The following is a 20,805-nucleotide window of genomic DNA, read 5'->3' on the forward strand; positions in this document are numbered from 1 at the left end:
TTTTTTTCATACGTTTTCCTGTTAGTTTAGCTTGAACTCTATTTAAATGTCTGTATAATCTTTCTTTTACTCTTTTGACATCGTGGAGCGAGCCGGCTTCCCAGTTCTTTCAGAAAAAAATACAGCGTATGTCTATAGTATTTTGATATTCACAAAGTTTTACCCTACCGAATATAGTCAAGACATAATCGTCAAGGTTTCATTTATGATGAAGCTAAATAAAGTGAATAAACTGGTCTTTCATTTTTTCTTGAAAAAGGGGGTTGGTGGTGTTATGTTTCCGAACAGTAATCTAAGTTATGACTTATAGGGTTATATAACAATCAAGGTGACCAAGCATAACAAAAATTAGCCTCCCAAGACGGCATAATTATATGGACTACGGAGGTTGGGTTTCATATGAATTGTACAAATTCATTGGTGGGGATGGGGTCACTTTTGTTAAAATTTGGTAGGGGGTGCAGCTGGAGCTTGGAAAATACCCCCATTCATATACTTGCAAGAAAATCAGTCCTATTAAAATATTTGCAGAAAAGGCACATAATTGCTATATCTTTTGATCAAATTCAATATATCTGTAATTTATCAATCGTCTCCTTATCAATCAAGATTAAACAGACATTTCCTTCCATGGCTGTTAGCGGCAGCAGACACTAATTTAAGATTAATTGGTGATAATTGGAAAGTTTGTCTAAGCAATAAATTGTACATTTAAATTGTGGAAGTACAATGTATGACCCATTTATATAGTATAGCTCAGAAATGACTGCCCATTGACATAGTAAAGTGAAAAATATATGACTAGAAAAACCAAAAAAACAGACCCATTCAAGCGGCACATCTGTATATACTGGTATATTGGTATATAAGTGACCAACCACCTCTCCCCCATGTACAAATATTACACACACTAACAATGGTGCTTTATGCTTTATCTATAACTCAAGATTACCTATACCAGTGTTCTCCAAAAGTTTAATATAGAGCCAGTCTACTAAGCTAGGCATTTTTTGTGTCCAAATTGTCTCAAAAACACATATACAAATTTATGTTCAACAGGAAAAGGACCATACACACCACATCTAATCAGAAATTTCAGGTTTAGTGCTCGTCATAGCTGGTAGTACTATTGCTTCAAATTCACCTTTGAAATATGATAAGTGAGTGTAACCTTTATTACTGTTAGAGGCCCAGGTCATAAATCCCTTTTTAAAAGTAGTTGATTTTTTTCGAAATGTCCTACTAAATATAAAGAGGTCATACAACTCCAGCTCATTCAATTCTGAGAGACTCTCATGGATCAAGTAATGTAACCTAGCTTAGAGTTTTCACATGATTTGGTTCACTACTATTCGTCATAAAATTTGTTAAAAATTAATCAGAAATAGTATGAGGGTGTATACTAGGAGTTTTATAGTTTTAGCTTTCCCTGCATTTGTGATATCAATGTTTATACAGGCCTTTCTTCTGACTTCTGACTGCATAACCCTACCTCCGAGGGCGGTTACCCTCATCATTTGGAATGTATATAGGAAATTTTGTAGCTGTAGCCTCCCATTCTTGTTAGATATCAACATTTTTATTTGACCAATTGTTGATATAAAAAAAAAATGGCTGCCAGAGTCAAGCCCTCGAGAAAGGCATTCCCTCCTAAATTAAAGTTCTAACTCCTTCTTCAAAACCCAAACGATCATAGTAAAATTTGTTTTAAATTGATCAATAAAAATGGTCTGACACTGTTTATAAGGATGTTTATAGCTGTAGATTCCCCTGCTTTTGTGATATCAGTGTTTCACATGACCCAATTTTACTGTATAGGCGGCAAGTAGCTGTGGCTAGTATACTGAAATATGCCATGCGAGATATTGCGATAATTTACGAGATGGGAGTCATTCTATATTTAACTCCTTGATCTTCCTTTCAGACTCAAATCAAACTCAGAGATTCAAGAAGTTCAAATGTATGAACATTAAATGCATTCATATACATACATGTATATAGATTACCTTCTTTTTGTGAACATTTATAAATGTACCTTATATATTTACCAGCATTACTGTTTTGGTATTTGATGTAGTATTTATAGTTGGTTTGCTTTTATTTATAGAATGGCTAATCCCCTGTTATCTGATTCCACCTGGAGGGACCAACCAAAGTTTGAAGCAGCTGAGGCCTTTTATCAGTGCCACTTAGCAGGAACAGTAGGTTTTATCATGCTGATAATTCCCTCTTAAAATGTAGTTAGATATAAATTTACTAACAGAAAAACTTCAGTGGGTCTTGCCATTTCCATTCCTCTTCCGTTGATACAATAGAATTCATGTTAACAGCATGTCTGTTAATGGCATACATGTACCTGTTAATTGCATACTATGTTAATGGCATTACTGTTAATTGCATTCCATTTCATGTTAATTTCATATATGTTGATTGGTAGAATTCCCAAATCTCAAATCTCAAACCCATTCCCTATCTTGTCCATATTGATAATTCCTTTTTACAATGCACATGTACAGAACAAAAAGCCAAAATAAGAAAAGTCTTATTAAATTGCACACATAGATTTGAATTAAAACATATCAATAAAGTCTTTAGTTTCTGTGAGAATTGTGTTGATCTTTGTATTTCAATGCCATCAGAGACCAGTATTTAATTTCTGTACACATATAGTAAGGTAAATGTCACAAATAGACATTTTAACATCGAAAATAATGAGATGTTTTCCTTTGAGATTACATTTTCTTTTTTAATAGCACTTTTTACAGACAAGTATGCTATGCAATTCACAGGAATCCACTGTTTTTTGTGGTAATATACATTCAACATTTACATGGACATTTCAGCAGTGATTGGGATTAGAGGTGGCCATCTTCCATCTATTACATTTAAACTGAAAATGTCCCATTGAAATCATAAATTTTTACAAAGAATGTTAAAGGATTACCCATTGAAATTCTGAACGTCATTAAAAATGACCCATTCTCAAAATTTTAATCTCAATCTTTGTCATTTGTACTTGAAACTTTTTATAAAATACATAAATGTTACATTTCATAATCCCCTTTTCATTTAGAACATATTTACTGGAAGGATAAGTTGAAATGGCAAAATCTACCCTGCTCTATACCTGTACAGTGAAATCTTTCTAAACTGAAAAATGTGAAAAACTGTCTAAACCAGACATTTTGAAAGTTCCTTTTATCAATTTATTACATAGATAGCTGTGTTTTACCGAATGTTCCCAGTGCAATAAATTTCGATGATTCATACTGTGAAATAAATTCAGTAATTTCACTCTCTGACTTTCTCCCACCAAAACGTCACAACTTTGATGTCAAACCACCAATTACAAAATTTAAAATTCATGTTTAAAATATCGAAAAATTATGAAGAAAATCTATATAATATTGTTTATCATGAATAACCAAAATTTGATCATTCGTGCCAAGAAGGCTTGAAGATTTAACGTGTGCATGGAACTTGTCAAATCTAGGCATTCTTCGGCACTCCTGATAATATTTTGGTTATTCACTTTATCAAATTAATTATCCTGTTATTAAATGTATTTTGAACCTGTGCAAATCAAACATTTGTCTTAATTTTATAGACCAAAAGTGGTTTGGTTTATGGAGGTTTTACTGTTCATATTTTAATAAGCAAAAATTATGAATCATTCTACTATGACATGCTTCAAATCTCTATAGACCACAGCCGTGGTAAAAAAGCGATAAACACATGAGCTTCGTCTATTAAAAAACAGAGGAAAAAACTAGTCCTATAAGAATTGAAATAAATCACAGAACTCCATTTTATCATTGTTTGACCTTGAGCTGGCCATTCATGAAGTTATTTAACTCTCACTATCACTGGGGGTAATACTGACAATGAGACATAAATGATCAGCCAGTTGTAAAACGATGATAAAATGGAGTTTCCATGATTTATTTCGGAAACAAAATATATATGCTGATGTGTTAGATTTGAAACAGATATCAGTGCTTCTTGATAACATGCCAGCTTAGTTTTTAGAAGTTTTTGTCAGAACATTAAAACTTTCGAATGTGTTGGTTTGTTAGTCCATTTTGATTTAGAAAAAAAATCAAAATTTCTTGGAAAGTGAAAGGACTTCTTTGAATGGAATATTTTTATTTGTATTCTACATAGTTTACCTAAATTTTTAATGCCCAAAAACTAGCACCCAATACAAACTATTGTATTGGAATAATAGAATTTCAATTCAAGAAGCAGTATTAATTTTATCTGCCATTGCATGATTATAGAGCAGGGTTCGACGTTAACTTTTATATTCACTTGTCCAGTCGGGCAAGTGACATATGTGATTCACTTGCCCGAAATATTGAAATACTTGCCCGGAACTTTGTGTCACTATATAGTGTTTAAACCAGAAACTATCTTCAATAGAATTTTATTTCTCTTTTTCTCTCATATTTTCGAAGTTTTCGATACAGATTTCTTACAGTTTTCCAAAGTAAGAAATTCCATAAATAAATCGCGATGTTCAATTGGATAACGAAAATAGATGTACAATTGGACGCATCCGATTGGTCGACATTAATATCATACGATCTATTTTTGGCAAAGGGAAAATCAGAAAACTATCCAATGATAATCTAGGTCAGCAAGGTCTGGAAGAACGGCGAACTATACAGAAGTAATTTTCGATGTTTTAGAGCTGCGATGATCAGAAATAATGTAATTTGGGCACATATTTTTTTCACTTGCCCAGTCGGGCAACTTTGATGTCGTTTTTACTTGCCCAGACCGGCGATTTACTTGTCCCAGGCAATCGGGCAACCGTTAATGTCGAACCCTGTAGAGATATTTATTTCTTAAGATAAAGCTACAAGCACAATGTATGTTAATTATTGATAATTTGATTTGATTTGCAACAAGCTTTCTGATCAGTTGGTTGGTTCTCTTTGAGCAAATCAGGTTATTTTATATAACCTGGCTTGGTTCTATGACATTATTAACATCGATTGGTACACACTCTGCGATTAAAATAATCCCCAACAAAATAATGTTTTGATTACGAATCAATTCTTTATATAATTTGGACTGTAACAAAATAGAATTTAATTGAATTAATTTATAAGGAATGTTTCTAATCTTTGAACAGGTTATGGCAAATCAAAAATTGGAAACATTCCTATACTTTATTCCTCATATGATCTATGCAATGTTTCCCTTTTTCTTAAGTCAACCTAAAATGGTTTGTTTATTGCTGATTCTTTTTTATTTATAACAATGATTATTCTGTATTGTTTCACAACAATAATAAAACTTCATATCTTCTGAAAGATTTATTTTTTAAAAGTTACGTTATAATAAAATAATATCCTCAATGTACTTAAACATGTATATTGTTTCCTTTGACTCTCAGTCTCTGTGACATCTACTTGTATATGAGTGTTACCCAAAATGTTTTTTACCAGGAATATTTAAAAACCATTAATTGATAGATTATCAGCATAAACATTCCTTATTTTCAGTTTACAGTAGTGACCAAACCCACAAGTGAAGAGTTATCTATTCAGCAGATGCCTCGTACAAAGTCATGATGTGGAAAATTTTTCTAATTTCTCCTAAACTGTTGTTATTTGGTCACAGATCAGAGGAAATTTCTTACATGTATATCAATGATTTTGTTGCCCTTTTTTTTAATAGTATTCCCCCTCACGAGGATTTGGGAATTAAACATTTCCATTGTGAACCAGAAAATCTGGGGCAAACTGTGAATTTCTGGAATTTTGTATGATTTTGGGTTAGTTTTGATAAGGGAAACCTCCTGTATTTTGAGGTAAAATCAAGAAAACAAAATTACCGTACAAATGTATATTGGCAAGTATTTTAAGCTATCCTTTGATTTATATATTAAGTTCTGCAGAAGACATATAACTGCCATTGGATTTTTATTTACCTTTTTATGCCTTACGTGAAGGGTATGATGTTTTTGACCCGTACGTCAGTCCATTTTCAGTTTTCCGGATTTTTTTCTAAATGCATGCAGATATTGACATGATTTTTGGTATATAAGTTCACCATGATAAGTAACAGGTTAAGAGGTACTTTCGTTCCGCTCCGATGATTTTTACCAAAATTACGGGCCTTGAACTTAGCAAAATTCACAGAAATAACAGTTTTCGAGACTTTTTTTCTGAACGCTTGCAGATATCAACATGATTTTTGGTATATACATGTAGGTTCACCATGATAAGTTACAAGGCAAGTTTATGTTTCCTTCCGCTCTGATGATTTTTACCAAAATTACGGGCCTTGAACTTAGTAAAATTCAAAGAAAAAAATGTTTTCTGGACTTTTTTTCTAAATGCTAGCAGATATTGACATGATTTATGGTATATAGGTTCATCATGATAAGTTAAAGGTCAAGTGTAATTTTCATTGTGCTCTGATGATTTTTATTGAAATTACGGGCCTTGAACTTTGCAAAATTCACAGAAATAACAGTTTTCTGGACTTTTTTCTAAACGCTTACAGATATTGACTTGATTTTTGGTATATAAATTCACCATGATAAGTTACAAGGTCAAGTTCATATTTCGTTCCGCTCTGATGATTTTTACCGAAATTACAGGCCTTGAACTTAGTAAAATTCACAGAAATAACAGTCTTCCAGACTTTTTTGTAAACGTTTTCAGATGTTGACATGATTTTTAGTATAGAAATTCACCATTACAAGTTACAGGACAAGTTTGTACTTGGTTTTGCTCTGATGATTTTTACCGAAATTACGGGCCTTGAACTTAGCAAAATTCGCAGAAATAACAGTTTTTCAGACTTTTTTTTCTAAACGCTAGCAGATTATGCATGATTTTTGGTATATGAGTTCACCATGATAAGTTACAGGTCAAGTGTACCTTTTGTTTCACTACGATGATATTTAATTTGGATTAACTAAAACTCAAAGAAATCTCAGTCTGGAGTTTAAAAACAAACTTCCATTCCCATTCTGAGTAACAGTCTTTAGTTAAAAGGTAACAGTCTAAAGCCTATAAAACTCTCTTTTTCCTTTTTTATCGGGGTCCTTCTACATGTATTTCTCTAACAAACAAATTTACTTGAGTATCCAACATGGGGACATGTGGGGTATTGGAGCACGCTCACTAGGGTTCTTTAATTTCATGATTTAATTTGTTATTTCTAACATTCATGGTGGTCCTTAACATATTAGAAACATATGTTTTGCAAGTGTTTTCAAAACATATGAGAAACATATGTTGTAATTTTTCTTATGTAATATAAAAGGTTTTCTCTTTTGTCCTGTACATGTACCTTCTCTCATGGGAGGCAACTCTTCCTAAATAGATATGGGAGAAATCTGTGTATGCTGAAAATAGGGAACCACAATTTACAATGGTAAATAGTTCATACAGGTTTCACAGCCATTGCGAAATTAGTGAGACTTTCTGACTTACCAAACAGAAATTGACTTGGTCACTGAGACAAATTTTCAAAATTTTTGCATTAACTAAAACTCAAAGAAATCTCAGTCTGGAGTTTTAATAATTAAGTTTTAATGTAGAGTATGTCTTGACTTAAGACATCTAAGACAATTTGGCTTTGACTGAATTTTACTGTATTTTTTTTGTGCATGTTTGCAGTTACTGTTTAGCTGGGAGCTTTTGAAAGGTTTAGCATAAAATTATTTGTATAAATTTGCTTTATTTGTTATGTGTTAGGCTTACTCTGAGTTACTCCTTGTCCACCTGAAGGTCTACTCCTGTAAAAATATGGAATTACAATCACATATACAATTCCTCTGGAATCAAACAAATTTGTTGTCTTTTCTTTAAGTTTTCTCAAGTAAAATTGAATCCTTGTCTATTTTTAGGACAATAACACACAGAGTTCAGGGACAAGCAAATTAAAAAATGAAATTGCAGAAGCACGACAACAAATTCAAAAAGTTTTGAACTCTGTGAGTAAAATTGTTGTAACTTTGCTTTTCTGTTAGCATGTAAATATAGACTAGTATTCACCTGTTGCTTTAACTAGATACCTTTCATGATCATTATGGAAGATTATTGTTTATGGTACCTTTGGAAACTGAAGCTACATGCCTTATGAACTATGGAAACTTGTTTGTAATTCGAATTAAGCAAAACTTGCATCTTAGACCATTTTATGTACAATTTATTTTCATGTTCGAGCTTTTGCTTTTGCTTGTAACTATTGAATTAAGTAAGCCTTTTGACCTGTTTAATATTTGGAGTAAGTACAACTCCAGGGTAAAATTTCTTGGTAAGGTCAAATTGAATTGTGATGTCACTGATCAACAGAATAATGTCAGTTTCAAACATCTTGACAGTACATCACTTCACATCACACCCTTTTGGGTTTGCTGTGACATTTTCCGTTGCCGCATCAAAACTGCTGTTATTCTGTATGGCATTGGAGAAAATTAACCAGTGCATTTGGATTTATAAAGATTTGCTGGAACGTTGTATGATTCAAATCATTATTAATGCTAATTAACACTGCTTAATTCTCTACATGCATGCAACTGCAGTTCAAAGTTCAACAGCATTAGCATTCGAAGATTTAAGCATACATTTATGATAAGAATACAATTTATTTCCAAAATTGTGCAAAATACATTAGCAGTAATACATGTCTTTTTTCATTTCTTATTACAGCAAATTCAATGATGATGTTCAGGGAATAGGGACGGTCTTCCCGTGATAGGATGACGAACTGACTTGGGTAGTTAACTTGATAATGGAGATAATAATTCAAACAGGTATTATTTCATAGGTATCTTAATTTAATTGAACATTCTATCTGACACACAGTTTTAGATACCTATGGCATAATACTTGTGTTTCCGCTAACGCTTAGGGTGGGTAGGTAAGCAAAACTTTATTTTTTCAAAACTTTTTGACTGGTTTGTGTTGTAGACACTTTCAGACTTTTATAGTGCTTGTCAAAAAATGGCAAAAAAAAACCACTTAAAAACTTACGGGTAGACACAGAAAATTAGGGTTGGTAGGGTTAGTTGAGTAATTTTTTTTCTTTTTGGTCTAATAAAAAAAAATGTAAATCTTTCTCAATTATCCAGTTAACTACCTAAGGAAGTTAATCAGGTGACTGTTATTTAATCAATGGAAGACTTACTCTGTTTTTTGAACATAATTATTTTATGCACTGTAAGTGCCTCAATGGTCACTTACTCTTAGCTCTTATAGACCAGTTCAGAAATAAAATGAAACAGTGGGAAGAGTACCTTTCTTTATAGCTTTGAAAATTAGCTTAGGTGTCTTGTTCCCTTATTGAGTGTATCTTATCTCCCATTGTAGTTGTGAACATGAATATATTTCAGATGACTTCACTATTTTTCACTAATATGTGGAATGATGGGGAAAATTTTCATCCCAAAAACCTTGAATTCTAGTGAATGAATTTTTGATTTTAAATCTTGTATGTGTCTTTTATATACAGCATACATATACGATGCAAGTGATTTTCTTGCTATCCACAGCAACACATTTCTAACAACATAAATTATAGTCCACTGTCCACACTTATAGCAACTTGAAACTTGTATTCATTTCTGAGAATATTTTGTTTTACAATATATTTATATTTTTCTTAAAATTCTGGCATAATTGGTATTTTTTAAAACATATTTTTTTGCAGCATTTCCCCAACTGCAAGGTATAGGTATTAAATGTTCAAATACATGTATTTTTATTGCATATTCTTCGTACATTTTTCTGTTGTAAAGAAATAGCCAATGTTGTCAATGGATTTCCTCTTCAATGTCAGTAAATATAAACTTTAAATGGATGTTGTATGCATTTCTTAGACAAATACATATTTTTGAGCATTTTAGGTTTTATAGCAATTTGAAAAAGAGTGATACCACATTGAATACAAATCAAGCTGGGCTTCTGAGTGATTTAATACTGGTAGTTCTAGGTAGACTACTAGAACTACATTACTAACAGCATGAATTTTAATATCCCTCTCTACATGGTGGAAGAAAGTTGTGGCTTCACAATAACTCCACTGTGTCTCAACCATGGATTAAAACGGTTAAATTATTTTAGTTTATTTTTTTTCTTTGCTCTGTATATAATTGCAATTTTGTTTAACTCCCAGAATTATTTAATGTATCTGTGTATGTAAAAAATGCTGACTCTACAGTTCTCAGGGGAGACACAGTGACCGCAGTTCTCAGGGAAGACACTGTGACTGCATTTCTCAGTGGAGGCACTGTGATTCCAGTTCTCAGGGGAGACAATGTGACCGGAGTTCTCAGTGGAGACACTGTGACCGTAGTTCTCAGATGAGACACTGTGGTTGCAGTTCTCAGAGGAGACAGTGTGACCGCAGTTCTTAGGGGAGACACTGAGTCCAGTTTTCAGAGAAGACATTGTGAGTCCAGTTCTCAGAGGAGACACTGTGACTGCTGTTCTCAGGAGAGACACTGTGACTGAAGTTCTCAGGGGAGACACTGACTCCAGTTCTCAGAGGAGACACTGTGAGTCCAGTTCTCAGGGGAGACCCTGTTATTCCAGTTCTCAGGAGAGACTCTGTGACCACAGTTCTCAGGGGAGACACTGTGAGTCCAGTTCTCAGAAGAGACACTGTGACGAGATCTCAGAGGAGACACTGTGAATACAGTTCTCACAGGAGATACTGTGACTCTGCTCAACTCCACCTCCACCTACAGAGTACAAAAATTTATATTCATGCTGACGGAAGAGTAATTTGTCCTGTTTTTTTTTTTCTGCTGAACACCTGTGTGATCTTTGGACACAATTTAAGTTTGAATAGCTTTGGATGATGGTTGAATTAAGAAATTAATAAAGTTATCCAAAGTTAAGAGATCGTGTCCAAAAAATCACAGAAGAAGATAGTTCCAAAAGATTGTTGTACATGTATTTCAAATTGGTGTAATATGTCTATACAGGAATTCAATAATAATTGGAATTTTTAGTTAATTCTTTTTGATTTAGATATTTTTTTAAAGTATGTATAAAAGAGAATTTCCAAGTCACTTCTTTAACCATATGAAAGATTTTTCTTTTTATTCAGATCTATACATGTAGTTCCAACAATTTTGGAATTTTGTTTTCTTAATGTGTACTCTAGTTCCTTGCTTATATACTGGTACATGTATATTTAATTCATTTGAAATTTTAAGTTAATATAGCACATTATAAACCCTTGACTGATTTGTTTCAATTTATTACATTTGATTTTTCCTCAATACTTTTTTCTGTTTTTTTCTTTTTTGTAGTTAAGATTTGGATATCCAAATTTTGCACTGTCAGTATTTAACTAACTCTTTCTTTGGTGACGGTAAAATTTCTTTTAAATTGGTGTAACATCTTTGGAATTAATAAAATTGAAGACTTACTGAATGGCTGGTAATTTTGGCAGGTGTAAAATTTGGTGCTTTTGAAGTTGAAAGGTGTACGAAAAATTTCAGCCTTTCAAATTTTGGCAGATGGAAAGTGCACTAAGTACTTAAACCCTGACTAGAGTAAATACTTTTAACATTTCAAAAAGACATTTAAAATATGCCAAAATTGGCACCATGGGAAAATTACATGTTATACAGTATTCATAATGATATATCATTATATTATAAAGACCATCACTCTATGAGCATTGAAAACCTTTTTGAAGTGAAAGGGATTTAACTTCTGATTTTATTCTTTATTTTATACAAAATACCGTTCTTTTCAAAATTCAATTGAACTACACACATGTGTAATGGCACTTAACATTGACATATGATGTATAAATTAAAGTGTAGTTATCTCCCCTTCCTAACTTTGCATTAAGTTACTTCCCTTTATTTTTACAGAGTGGGGGAGTCATGGCTGGTGGTGACCCACAGATCAGCAACAGAATTAACACATTAGAGTCAGAAAATAAAGAGCTGAAGAAAAGTAAGTTGATAAACTTGTGTCTTTTGATTCATTCACAAGTCTATGGACTCAGGGCTATTGAATAAGACCAACTTGTCTCTGTGTCTTTTGATTCATTCACAAGTCTATGGACTCAGGGCTATTGAATTAGACCAACTTGTCTCTGTCTTTTGATTCATTCACAAGTCTATGGACTCAGGGCTGTTGAATAAGACCAACTTGTCTCTATTCTGTCTTTACCTGCATCACTAATGGTGAAAGCAGATCTACACGAAGTAGCCAATTATGCTTTTGTGTAACTATAACTGAAAAAATATTCAACTAATATTATTAAAACTTTGTTTATGTTTATATAGATCTGCATCTCATATTATTATTTCTCAATGTTCGAACTTACGAACAAAAACAAATCCCAATGATTCATGTGTCTACAATATCTAGATATTTTTAGAACATGGCTAAAAGTCTTTTTTTTATAAAATAAAACAGTGTGTGTCTTTTTTTTATGATTATTATTTTTTGCTTGTGCAGTGAAACTTTTCAAAACTGAAACCTGGATAAACTAAACACCTCTCTAAACTGTACAAACACTACCGTCCTAAAGGGGTTCTGTTCAGACTGGTGTCACTATTTCATTTTATTTGTACAAATTAAATGTTTTGACTATTTCTTTTCATCGTAGTTGTTGATGACATGAAGAAAATGGTAAATCAACTAGAAAACAGAGTTAGTGCCCTTGAGAAGGGTGGCAGTGCTTCCTCCGGTTCCAAACCAGCTCCCGCCCCAGCTGCTGCTGCTGATGATGACGATGATGATTTTGATCTGTTTGGGGATGATGACGATGATGAGGTGAATTTATCAGGATTTGAGTAGTACTCCAGCTTAGAATCCTGAAATATGTGATTCATTGATGAAAAGCCTACATTTTTTTTTATTTTTGACATTTTGTTTAAAATGTCATAGTAAACAGAAAGTAACATGTGGCTTTTCATATAACCCTTGTTCATAGGAAATAAATATTAAATAGAATGCACTGTAGAATTCAAAAGTAAGGGAGATAGATCTGTAAACGACACTAAAATACAATAGAAACTGTTAGATTTTCAATTTGAATTATCTCTTTAGGGCAGACAGATTGGAATGAATAATTATACATTTCATCATATAGACCTATAAAGCAATGTAATATCAAAAATAAAAATGTGTTGCCTTTTATTGGGGTGTATCACACATCGCAGAATTTGAATGATTCTTACAAAAGACCGCTACTTAAATAGTCATATCCTAATATCTTTAAATCATATTCATTTCCCTTTTCAACATGTTATGTTATGACCCTTCCATTCTCATTGTTCTGTGCAGCTTTTTGATATGATGGATTATCCAACTCTATGTGTTATTTTTGTGAGTGAATTTCTGAATAAAAAAGGAGGGTTTTATGCCACTCAATGGAAACAGAAGAATTTACTGACTTGATCTATAGGTTGTAACATTACACAAACATCATGTTTATGCTCTGAACTCAAGGTTTTCTTCACCTTTTCCTTGTACCATTGTTTTTGGTATTTTCTTCTGAAATGGAATTTCATATTAAAAATCATTTTTAAGAATAACACCCAGGAATGAGAATTAATCTCTGCCAAGAATATCCATAATATAGACATCGCTAACCTTGATGGCACAAAATGGCAGCACAAATTTTAATTGGTGAAAAATACACAATTACACCATAAACTTGTGAATTGAGTTTTAATAATTTTGAGCCTAATGACTATAATGCACTGAGACATTACCTAGACAGATCGTTTGTTCTTCTGTCACTCCATCTGTTTCTATAGTTCTGGAGTTGGGCAAAACAAAATTTCCTGCTTCTCTACCTACCTTATTTTTTTGTGCCAAGCCCAAATATTTTATGGCCATTTTGGCTCAAGAACTGTTAAATTCTAGATTGTTTCTCCATTAACTCAATATACATGTAAAATGTTTTGAAAAAAAAGATAAAGTTCCAACCTACCCTATTTTTTCTTGGTGGTAGCAGGAAACAACACTATTATTTTTTTGTTCCTCTGTTCTTGAAAAAAGGGGAAACAGTTTCCAGGCGATAACTAGAATATTCATGTATATAGATGTATATGCATGAAGTTTGATGGATGGTGTTAGATCCTTGAAGGGGTGATAATCAAACTTGTGGGTTTTGGAGTATATCTCAGTGAGTTTACTCAAGTTCTACTTTAATATGAAGATAATGAAATAATAAATTTGAACTTTAAACATTGAATTGAATTTAATATTTGTTTGTTTTTTAGGAGGCTGAAAGAATCAAACAAGAAAGACTTAAAGCATATGCAGAGAAAAAAGCTAAAAGTAAGGAAATCGTATGTCATATACTGCACCCTAGCTCCTAGAATTTAAGAACTATCAAGAATTAGGTAGTACAACACAGTTAGGTCATTTCTGAATATCTGGTCTCATTTTGTTGAAATAAAGCTGTTTTGAGGCAGTCCGCATAGAAATTTCTAGTGTTTTATCATAAGAAAGTGCATATTTTTGAAATCCTTGGTGTGTGCAGGTTCAAGTCATTTATAAGTAATTTAGTGATTATTGTTATAAAATCCAGTAGCCATGGTAACATACTGAAAAAAAATATTACTGAGTTTTAGTACAAATCAGGGGTGCCTTTCCAAAACTAACAGCCAATTACTATGTTTTATAAAATATCAGGCACTTAGACACTACCACAGGATGAAAGCATGCATGGAGTAGGTGGAAAAAGGGTAAAAATAATAAGACCCTTTACGATTCATTCTCTCACAATTTCAGTTCCAAAAGTTCGTGCGAAATCAACTATTTAAATCCTTTTTAGAACCAGCCTTAATTGCCAAATCCAGTATTGTATTAGATGTCAAACCATGGGATGATGAAACAGACATGGAAGAAATGGAAAGATTAGTCCGAACAATAGAAATGGATGGGCTAGTATGGGGCCAGTGTAAGTATCCATTGTACAGGGCCAGTTTATAAATTACATGGTATGGGGCCAGAGGAAGACTCAAACAGGTAGTCTAGGAGGTTGGAAACCCCCTCAGTAAGTCATTAATACTTATTGGGCTAGTGTAAGTATGCATATCGAAGTCCCTTGTCTAGATATCAGTAGGGTACCTAAATTCAAATGATGAATCACACTAAAATTTCTTTTGAATTCTGCCAGAAGTTTACAAAATGTTTCAATTCATAAACAAGGGAAATCAATGCAGCCAGAATTTGAACAGTAAGCATAAAGAACAAAATAAGGGGATAAGGACTAATAAAATGGGAATTTGTTTTTCGTTTCAATCAAGTCTCACATGAAAACCATGAAAATTAACTGTTTTTATTTTCACTTATTTATTATTGATATCTCCTGCACTGTTTTGACTACTGACTTAACCCATTTTGACTGGTGGCAATTTTATGCCACTAATTTGTGTTGAAATATGCCTAAAATAATGATCTGAAATAAAAGTGGAAGGTTTAGTGCACTGTAAAACCTGGTTTAACCCACCTTTCATTTTGAAATGCCTATACCAAGTCAGGTCCATTATGCAATTTTATGCGGCTAATTTGTGTTACACCTAAAATAATGATCTGAAATAAAAGCAGAAGGTTTAGTGCACTGTAAAACCTGGTTTAACCCGCGTTTCATTTTGAAAGTCAGGTCCATTATGCTGGTTTCCTACTGTCCGGATTTTAGTCTTTAGATATGCACTCCGACTGTCCGTCCATCTGTCTTGCTTTTTTCTAAATGCTTGCAGATATTGAGCTGTTTTTTGGTATAGGAGTCTACCTTGATGAGTTACTGATCAATTTTAACATTTTTTTCCGCTTCACTGATTTTTGTCCAAGTTATGACCCTTGAACTTAGAAAAATTTACTGAAATTTAAGTTTTCTGTATGTTTTTTCTAAATACTTGCAGATATTTAGCTTATTTTTGCTAAGTGAATCTACCCTTATAAGTTACAGATCAGGTTTATGCTTCGTTCCGCTTTGATGATTTTTGTCCAAGTTATGGCCCTTGAAACTTTAAAAAATTTACCGAAATTTAAGTTTTCTGCACTTTTTGTCTGAACGCTTTCAGATATTGAGCTGATTTTTGGTAAGTGAGTCTACCCTGATGAGTTACAGATTTATTTTACATTTCTTTCTTCTTTGCTGATTTTTTTTAAAGTTACAAAATCAAGGTAATTTTCTCAGTTTATCATTTATACTTGATGATCCAAGGTAGTATTTGAGTTAGTGATAAAAACAGTCGATTGGGGACCATGTATTGTTCTGCAATACTCTCAGAATGCTTGTTACCCTGATACTGCCATTTGTTATACAGACTGTTCCTTTTGACTACTGCCTAGATTTTATCAGGTCGGAAATTTTGAAATTACCCTTCATTTACTCAGGTAGAAACAAACCCAGACTTCACGACAAAAACTCTTATTTGGTCCAATCAGTCTTATACCTTAAGATAATAATTAGAAAATCATATGGTAATTACCTGTTGATAATGGACTTCTATGAAGAATGGATATGGTAAATATGTCAAAGAGGCAACAACTCCACCTGGAAGAAAAATGTCAGCTCAAGACCACCCATGTGTCTTCAGTGAACAGCGAGGAAACCACCACACCTCGGAGCAGGCTGTAGCTGGGCCCAAAACATCATTATACACAGGTACAGCAAAAGAGTTGCCCCTATATACTCAAGTAACATATAAAAATAAACTAAAGGTGAAAACAAAACAAGACATACAGAGGCAAAAAATTCCTTAAGGGACAGGCACTAAAATGTGGCAGGGTTCAAGTACTTTGGTGTGATCACAACCCCCCCTTTTAAAACTGGCCACTGTAGAAAATATTATACAATTAAACATACCTAAAAATCAGTTCAAAAATGTGTGTTATGTATTTTACAGCAAAACTTGTTCCTGTTGGTTATGGTATCAAAAAATTATCTATCATGTGTGTGGTTGAAGATGATAAAGTAGGCACAGATGATTTAGAAGAAAGAATAGCAGAGTTCGAAGATTTGGTAAGTACATGTAAATGTAAACTTTACTGTAGAAAAAAAAAGATGAAAAATTGATCCAGGTTCCCAGTTTCTAGAACTATTTTGGTATACACCCAATTCCAGAATTGGAGGGAATCAAATGATAGGGGTGTATGTCCTTCCATTACACAAGGTGAACCCATCTCTTATCCATTACTCCTCTTACACCACTGAATGGAATTGAATGAAACTTTCACAGAATCACTATTATGTGTTCCTTTTGTGCACCTTTTATTTAAGATTTTGATCCAAATCAATATGGAGGTCAAAAGGTGAATGTTACCTTATAAGGCAATGAAGGGTATCAAGTTAGTGAGCATTGTTCACAGTTTACCTAGTTAATTGAAAAGTTTCTTGAATATTAGCGACTTTGAATCTTGCAGTATTCCAAATTTAAAAATACTAAAAACATTGAGGCTTCTTACTTTGCATTGCATGTGGTAAAACCTCACGGTGATGGATTTGGCATCCTATTTCGATAGTTCTGTTTTTGAGTACTTCTTGTATAAAATTAAATTTTGGGTTAAGTTCTTCCTACATATTTGATTTCAATGCTGCTGATGAGAGCTTACTCCTGGAAACACTTGTACATCATATCCAAATTTACAGTGTATAAAACGGGTATTTTTTGTAATTGCAGACTTCTGTCTGAAAAAAAAGACAATGTGTATTTTCTTTTGGACAAATTTGTCATCTTGTGTTTCTTTCTGAAGTGGATTGGATACTCAACAGTTGTTTACCATTATGATTTAGCCCTAGTTTCTATGAAATTTTTCTGCAGATTGCGCTCTACATATTGTTAATCTCTCCATAATACCAATGTTAATAAAATGACACAAAGTGCGAGATTTTACGAATCATCTTCATAAATTATGACTAAAAATTTTATTTTTCCAAAAGTTGGGTACGTTGAACGTTGACACTATAACATTTCTGTTGTTTACATGTGAATTTTTTTCTATTTTTAGGTACAAAGTATTGACGTGGCAGCATTTAACAAGATCTAAGACTTGACTAAACCAATAGTGACTTAACAATAAAATATAAACTACACAACTAGGAATAGGAGTGAAAAGTTGTATAAAAAAAATTCAATGTGTTTTTTGTTTTCCTACTTACTACCTTTGAAGCATGGTATTGGCAAAGTTTAATGGTGTGGATTTTAAATTTTCTAAACTGTACTAGGTCGACTTCTGCACTTATATCAAGTTGCATCTTGCAAATTTACTTCTTCATTAATTGACGGTTTTATAATGCTTATGTCCAACTATTTATACCCTGTCACATGAACTGGTAAAGGATTATGTGATACCCTCTGAAAATTTGTGCATCTGTCTTTGCTTCCCCTGACAGTTTCCTGATGGCAGCTTGAGGAGATTTTGAAGGATCTCTTTCTAAATAGTTCTTGAGTACCATAAAATACAGATCAAGTGTTCTGATTATTTACCAAAAAGTTATGGCCATTTTAAGTTGTTTTAAATCCTCCCCCCCCCCCAATTTTTTGCAATGTAGCAGGGTATTATTTAATAACTCATTACTTGCCCTTTGTTTTTTGCGGTCGTATAATGGTATCACACTGCCTTCCTCATCCGTAGACGCTACATGTCTGTCCAATAACTTGAGTAGTGAATAGCTCTGTATGAATTTATACCACAAAGTTTCATACCATAAAAGGAGCTGTATGTATTGGGGCCCAAAAAGAGGCCAGAATCAAGCCTTTTCATCATGTTTTGACAATAACATCAAGTAAATGTGAATGGTACAAGTCGTCATACCACAAAAGGAAGGCTGGGTTGAATTTTGGGGGTTGTGACTTAAACCATTTAGGAATAAGCTGTCAGAAAGGGGGCCAAAAACAAGCATTTTCATTATGTGCCTATAACTTGATTAATTGGAAATGGATGTTGTAGAATTGTAGCACAAAGAATCATGCAAGAAAAGGATGTAAGTAATTGTTTTGGAGGTTTTAACTTAATTGGTCTTGGAATTAGGGTAAGAAGTGGCTAAAAGCATGCATTTTTATGGTGTTTGGAGGACAAGATCAAGGGTCTAAAAACAAGCATTTTCATGATATTTGGACGATATAACTAGAGTGAATGTGAAGGATACGTTTTAGTTATACTACAGGGTAACTTTTTTGCAAAAGGGAGGTTGGAATTAATTGGGGGAGTTATGGCTTGAATCATTAATGAATTAGGGGAAAAATGAAGGTACTTGAAAAAAATTTATTAACATGATTTAAAGTGCATGGATTTCTTTGTACTACATGGTGGCACATTACTGAGGGTAAGCTGCAATTGATTTTGGAGGTTTGGAAGCAAACACTATAGGTAAAATTCAAATTTACAGAATATGTAGATGTACTATATTTAGACTACCTGTGATATCTTCGATATCGGAAAGAAAACTTGTTTATCACCAGACAAACAGTTGTGAATTGGAGTTATCCTTCTTTGAATTATCATTGTCTGGCTCTTTTCGCAGAGTCAATGATAGACATTGATTGATTTTTTTTTTTTGGGGGGGTGGGGGACTTGAACTTTTCAGAAATTAGAGGTGAGAAACATACATTTTCCCGATGTTCAGATAGTTACTTGACTACTATTAGTGAATGAATCGCTGATATAGGGAGAGGAAGACTGTTATTGATTTTGGGGTTTAAGAGTTGGACCATTGAGGAATTGGGCCAAGAAGTGTAATAACTTTAGTAAAAGTGAATGTATCGCATACATTAGACTACAAGCTGCCATATCACAAAAAAATGGGGTTGTGACTTGAGTCAAGTAAGAAAAGAGGCCAGAAACAAGTATTTTTTCCCTATTTTTTTTACATTTACTTATGTGAAAGGGGATGGATCACTTTGAAATTGTACCACTGGGTGTTATATGCCCACAGGAAGTTTGGGATTTACTTTGGAGGTTTTTCACTGGACCCATTTTGGAATGAGAGCCCAAAACTTATCACTTTCGGTTCTGGTCAAATTTTTATCCTGTGTCAAATATCTGATCGTGATTAAATTCAAAGCTGTGGCAAGTTTAAATGGTGTGTCTATATGTGCCCCAACTATTCAGGGTCCGACCTCTGCGGTCGTATCAAGGTGCGCCATGCGAAACATTTTATTAAATATTAGATCAGAATGAAGTTTTTTCATCAGTGTAAAATTGACTTTCCTATGAATTCAAATGATAAGAGCTCCTTTTAGTATTTACAACTCCTCTTTGATCGCTTGATGGACTTTCGATGCAACTTCCAGGGAATGATTATTAGCTAATGCCATATTGCATCTGTCGTTATGATTTTTCTCAGAATGTTTGACATTTAACATGTGGTATATTTACCATAGACCATAATCAGTATCTGACACACTTTCTATAATGCTTTTATTTTAAGTACCAGTCCATATAAAGTTCAGACAATGCCCATATTAAAGTGATTCATGGTGAAGAAAAACCCACCGAACAAACAACGCTTATTAATTGTTCAATCTACATATGCTGTATTTTTACGTAACAGTTGTCCTTTCCATATTCTGTACTTTTGAGAACATCATACATTTATATTCTACCTAAATCAACCAAATCGAACAAAATCAAGAACGATAACTTTTGCAAAGTGCTAATTTCATGTACAATCTATATAAATTTTATCTCAAAAACAACAACCAAATGAAAAAAAACTATGACTGGTTATGTGACCAGTAACTGTTTCTGAATAAGAAATAAAAGTGAATTCGGTAGGTTTTTGACATGCATGAATCACCTCTTGCCTGATTTTTATAAAGACCGCCACTTACGTGTCGGATTA

The 20,805-nt window shown here is 33.2% G+C and overlaps 1 protein-coding gene across 3 annotated transcripts; it reads left to right on the forward strand.

Moving 5' to 3' along the window:
* Positions 1–36: 36 nt before the first annotated feature.
* LOC148597932 (elongation factor 1-delta-like) lies at positions 37–18,100 on the forward strand. Of its 3 annotated transcripts, XM_088562598.1 has the most exons (10): positions 37–126; positions 2,108–2,201; positions 7,874–7,960; positions 9,679–9,696; positions 11,861–11,945; positions 12,607–12,773; positions 14,231–14,288; positions 14,788–14,913; positions 16,868–16,983; positions 17,970–18,100. In XM_088562598.1, the coding sequence occupies exons 2-10, from the start codon at positions 2,109–2,111 to the stop codon at positions 18,006–18,008; spliced, it is 789 nt and encodes a 262-aa protein (XP_088418724.1). In that variant the 5' UTR covers positions 37–126; position 2,108; the 3' UTR covers positions 18,009–18,100. The 3 variants fall into 3 exon arrangements, with proteins under 3 accessions (XP_088418724.1, XP_088418725.1, XP_088418726.1); XM_088562599.1 differs by lacking the exon at positions 9,679–9,696; XM_088562600.1 differs by lacking the exons at positions 7,874–7,960; positions 9,679–9,696.
* The last annotated feature ends 2,705 nt before the right edge of the window (positions 18,101–20,805 follow it).

Source organism: Perna viridis, chromosome 14, assembly GCF_037379345.1.
Source record: "Perna viridis isolate PV_CMFRI_1.1 ecotype Kerala chromosome 14, ASM3737934v1, whole genome shotgun sequence".
NCBI lineage: Eukaryota > Metazoa > Mollusca > Bivalvia > Mytilida > Mytilidae > Perna > Perna viridis.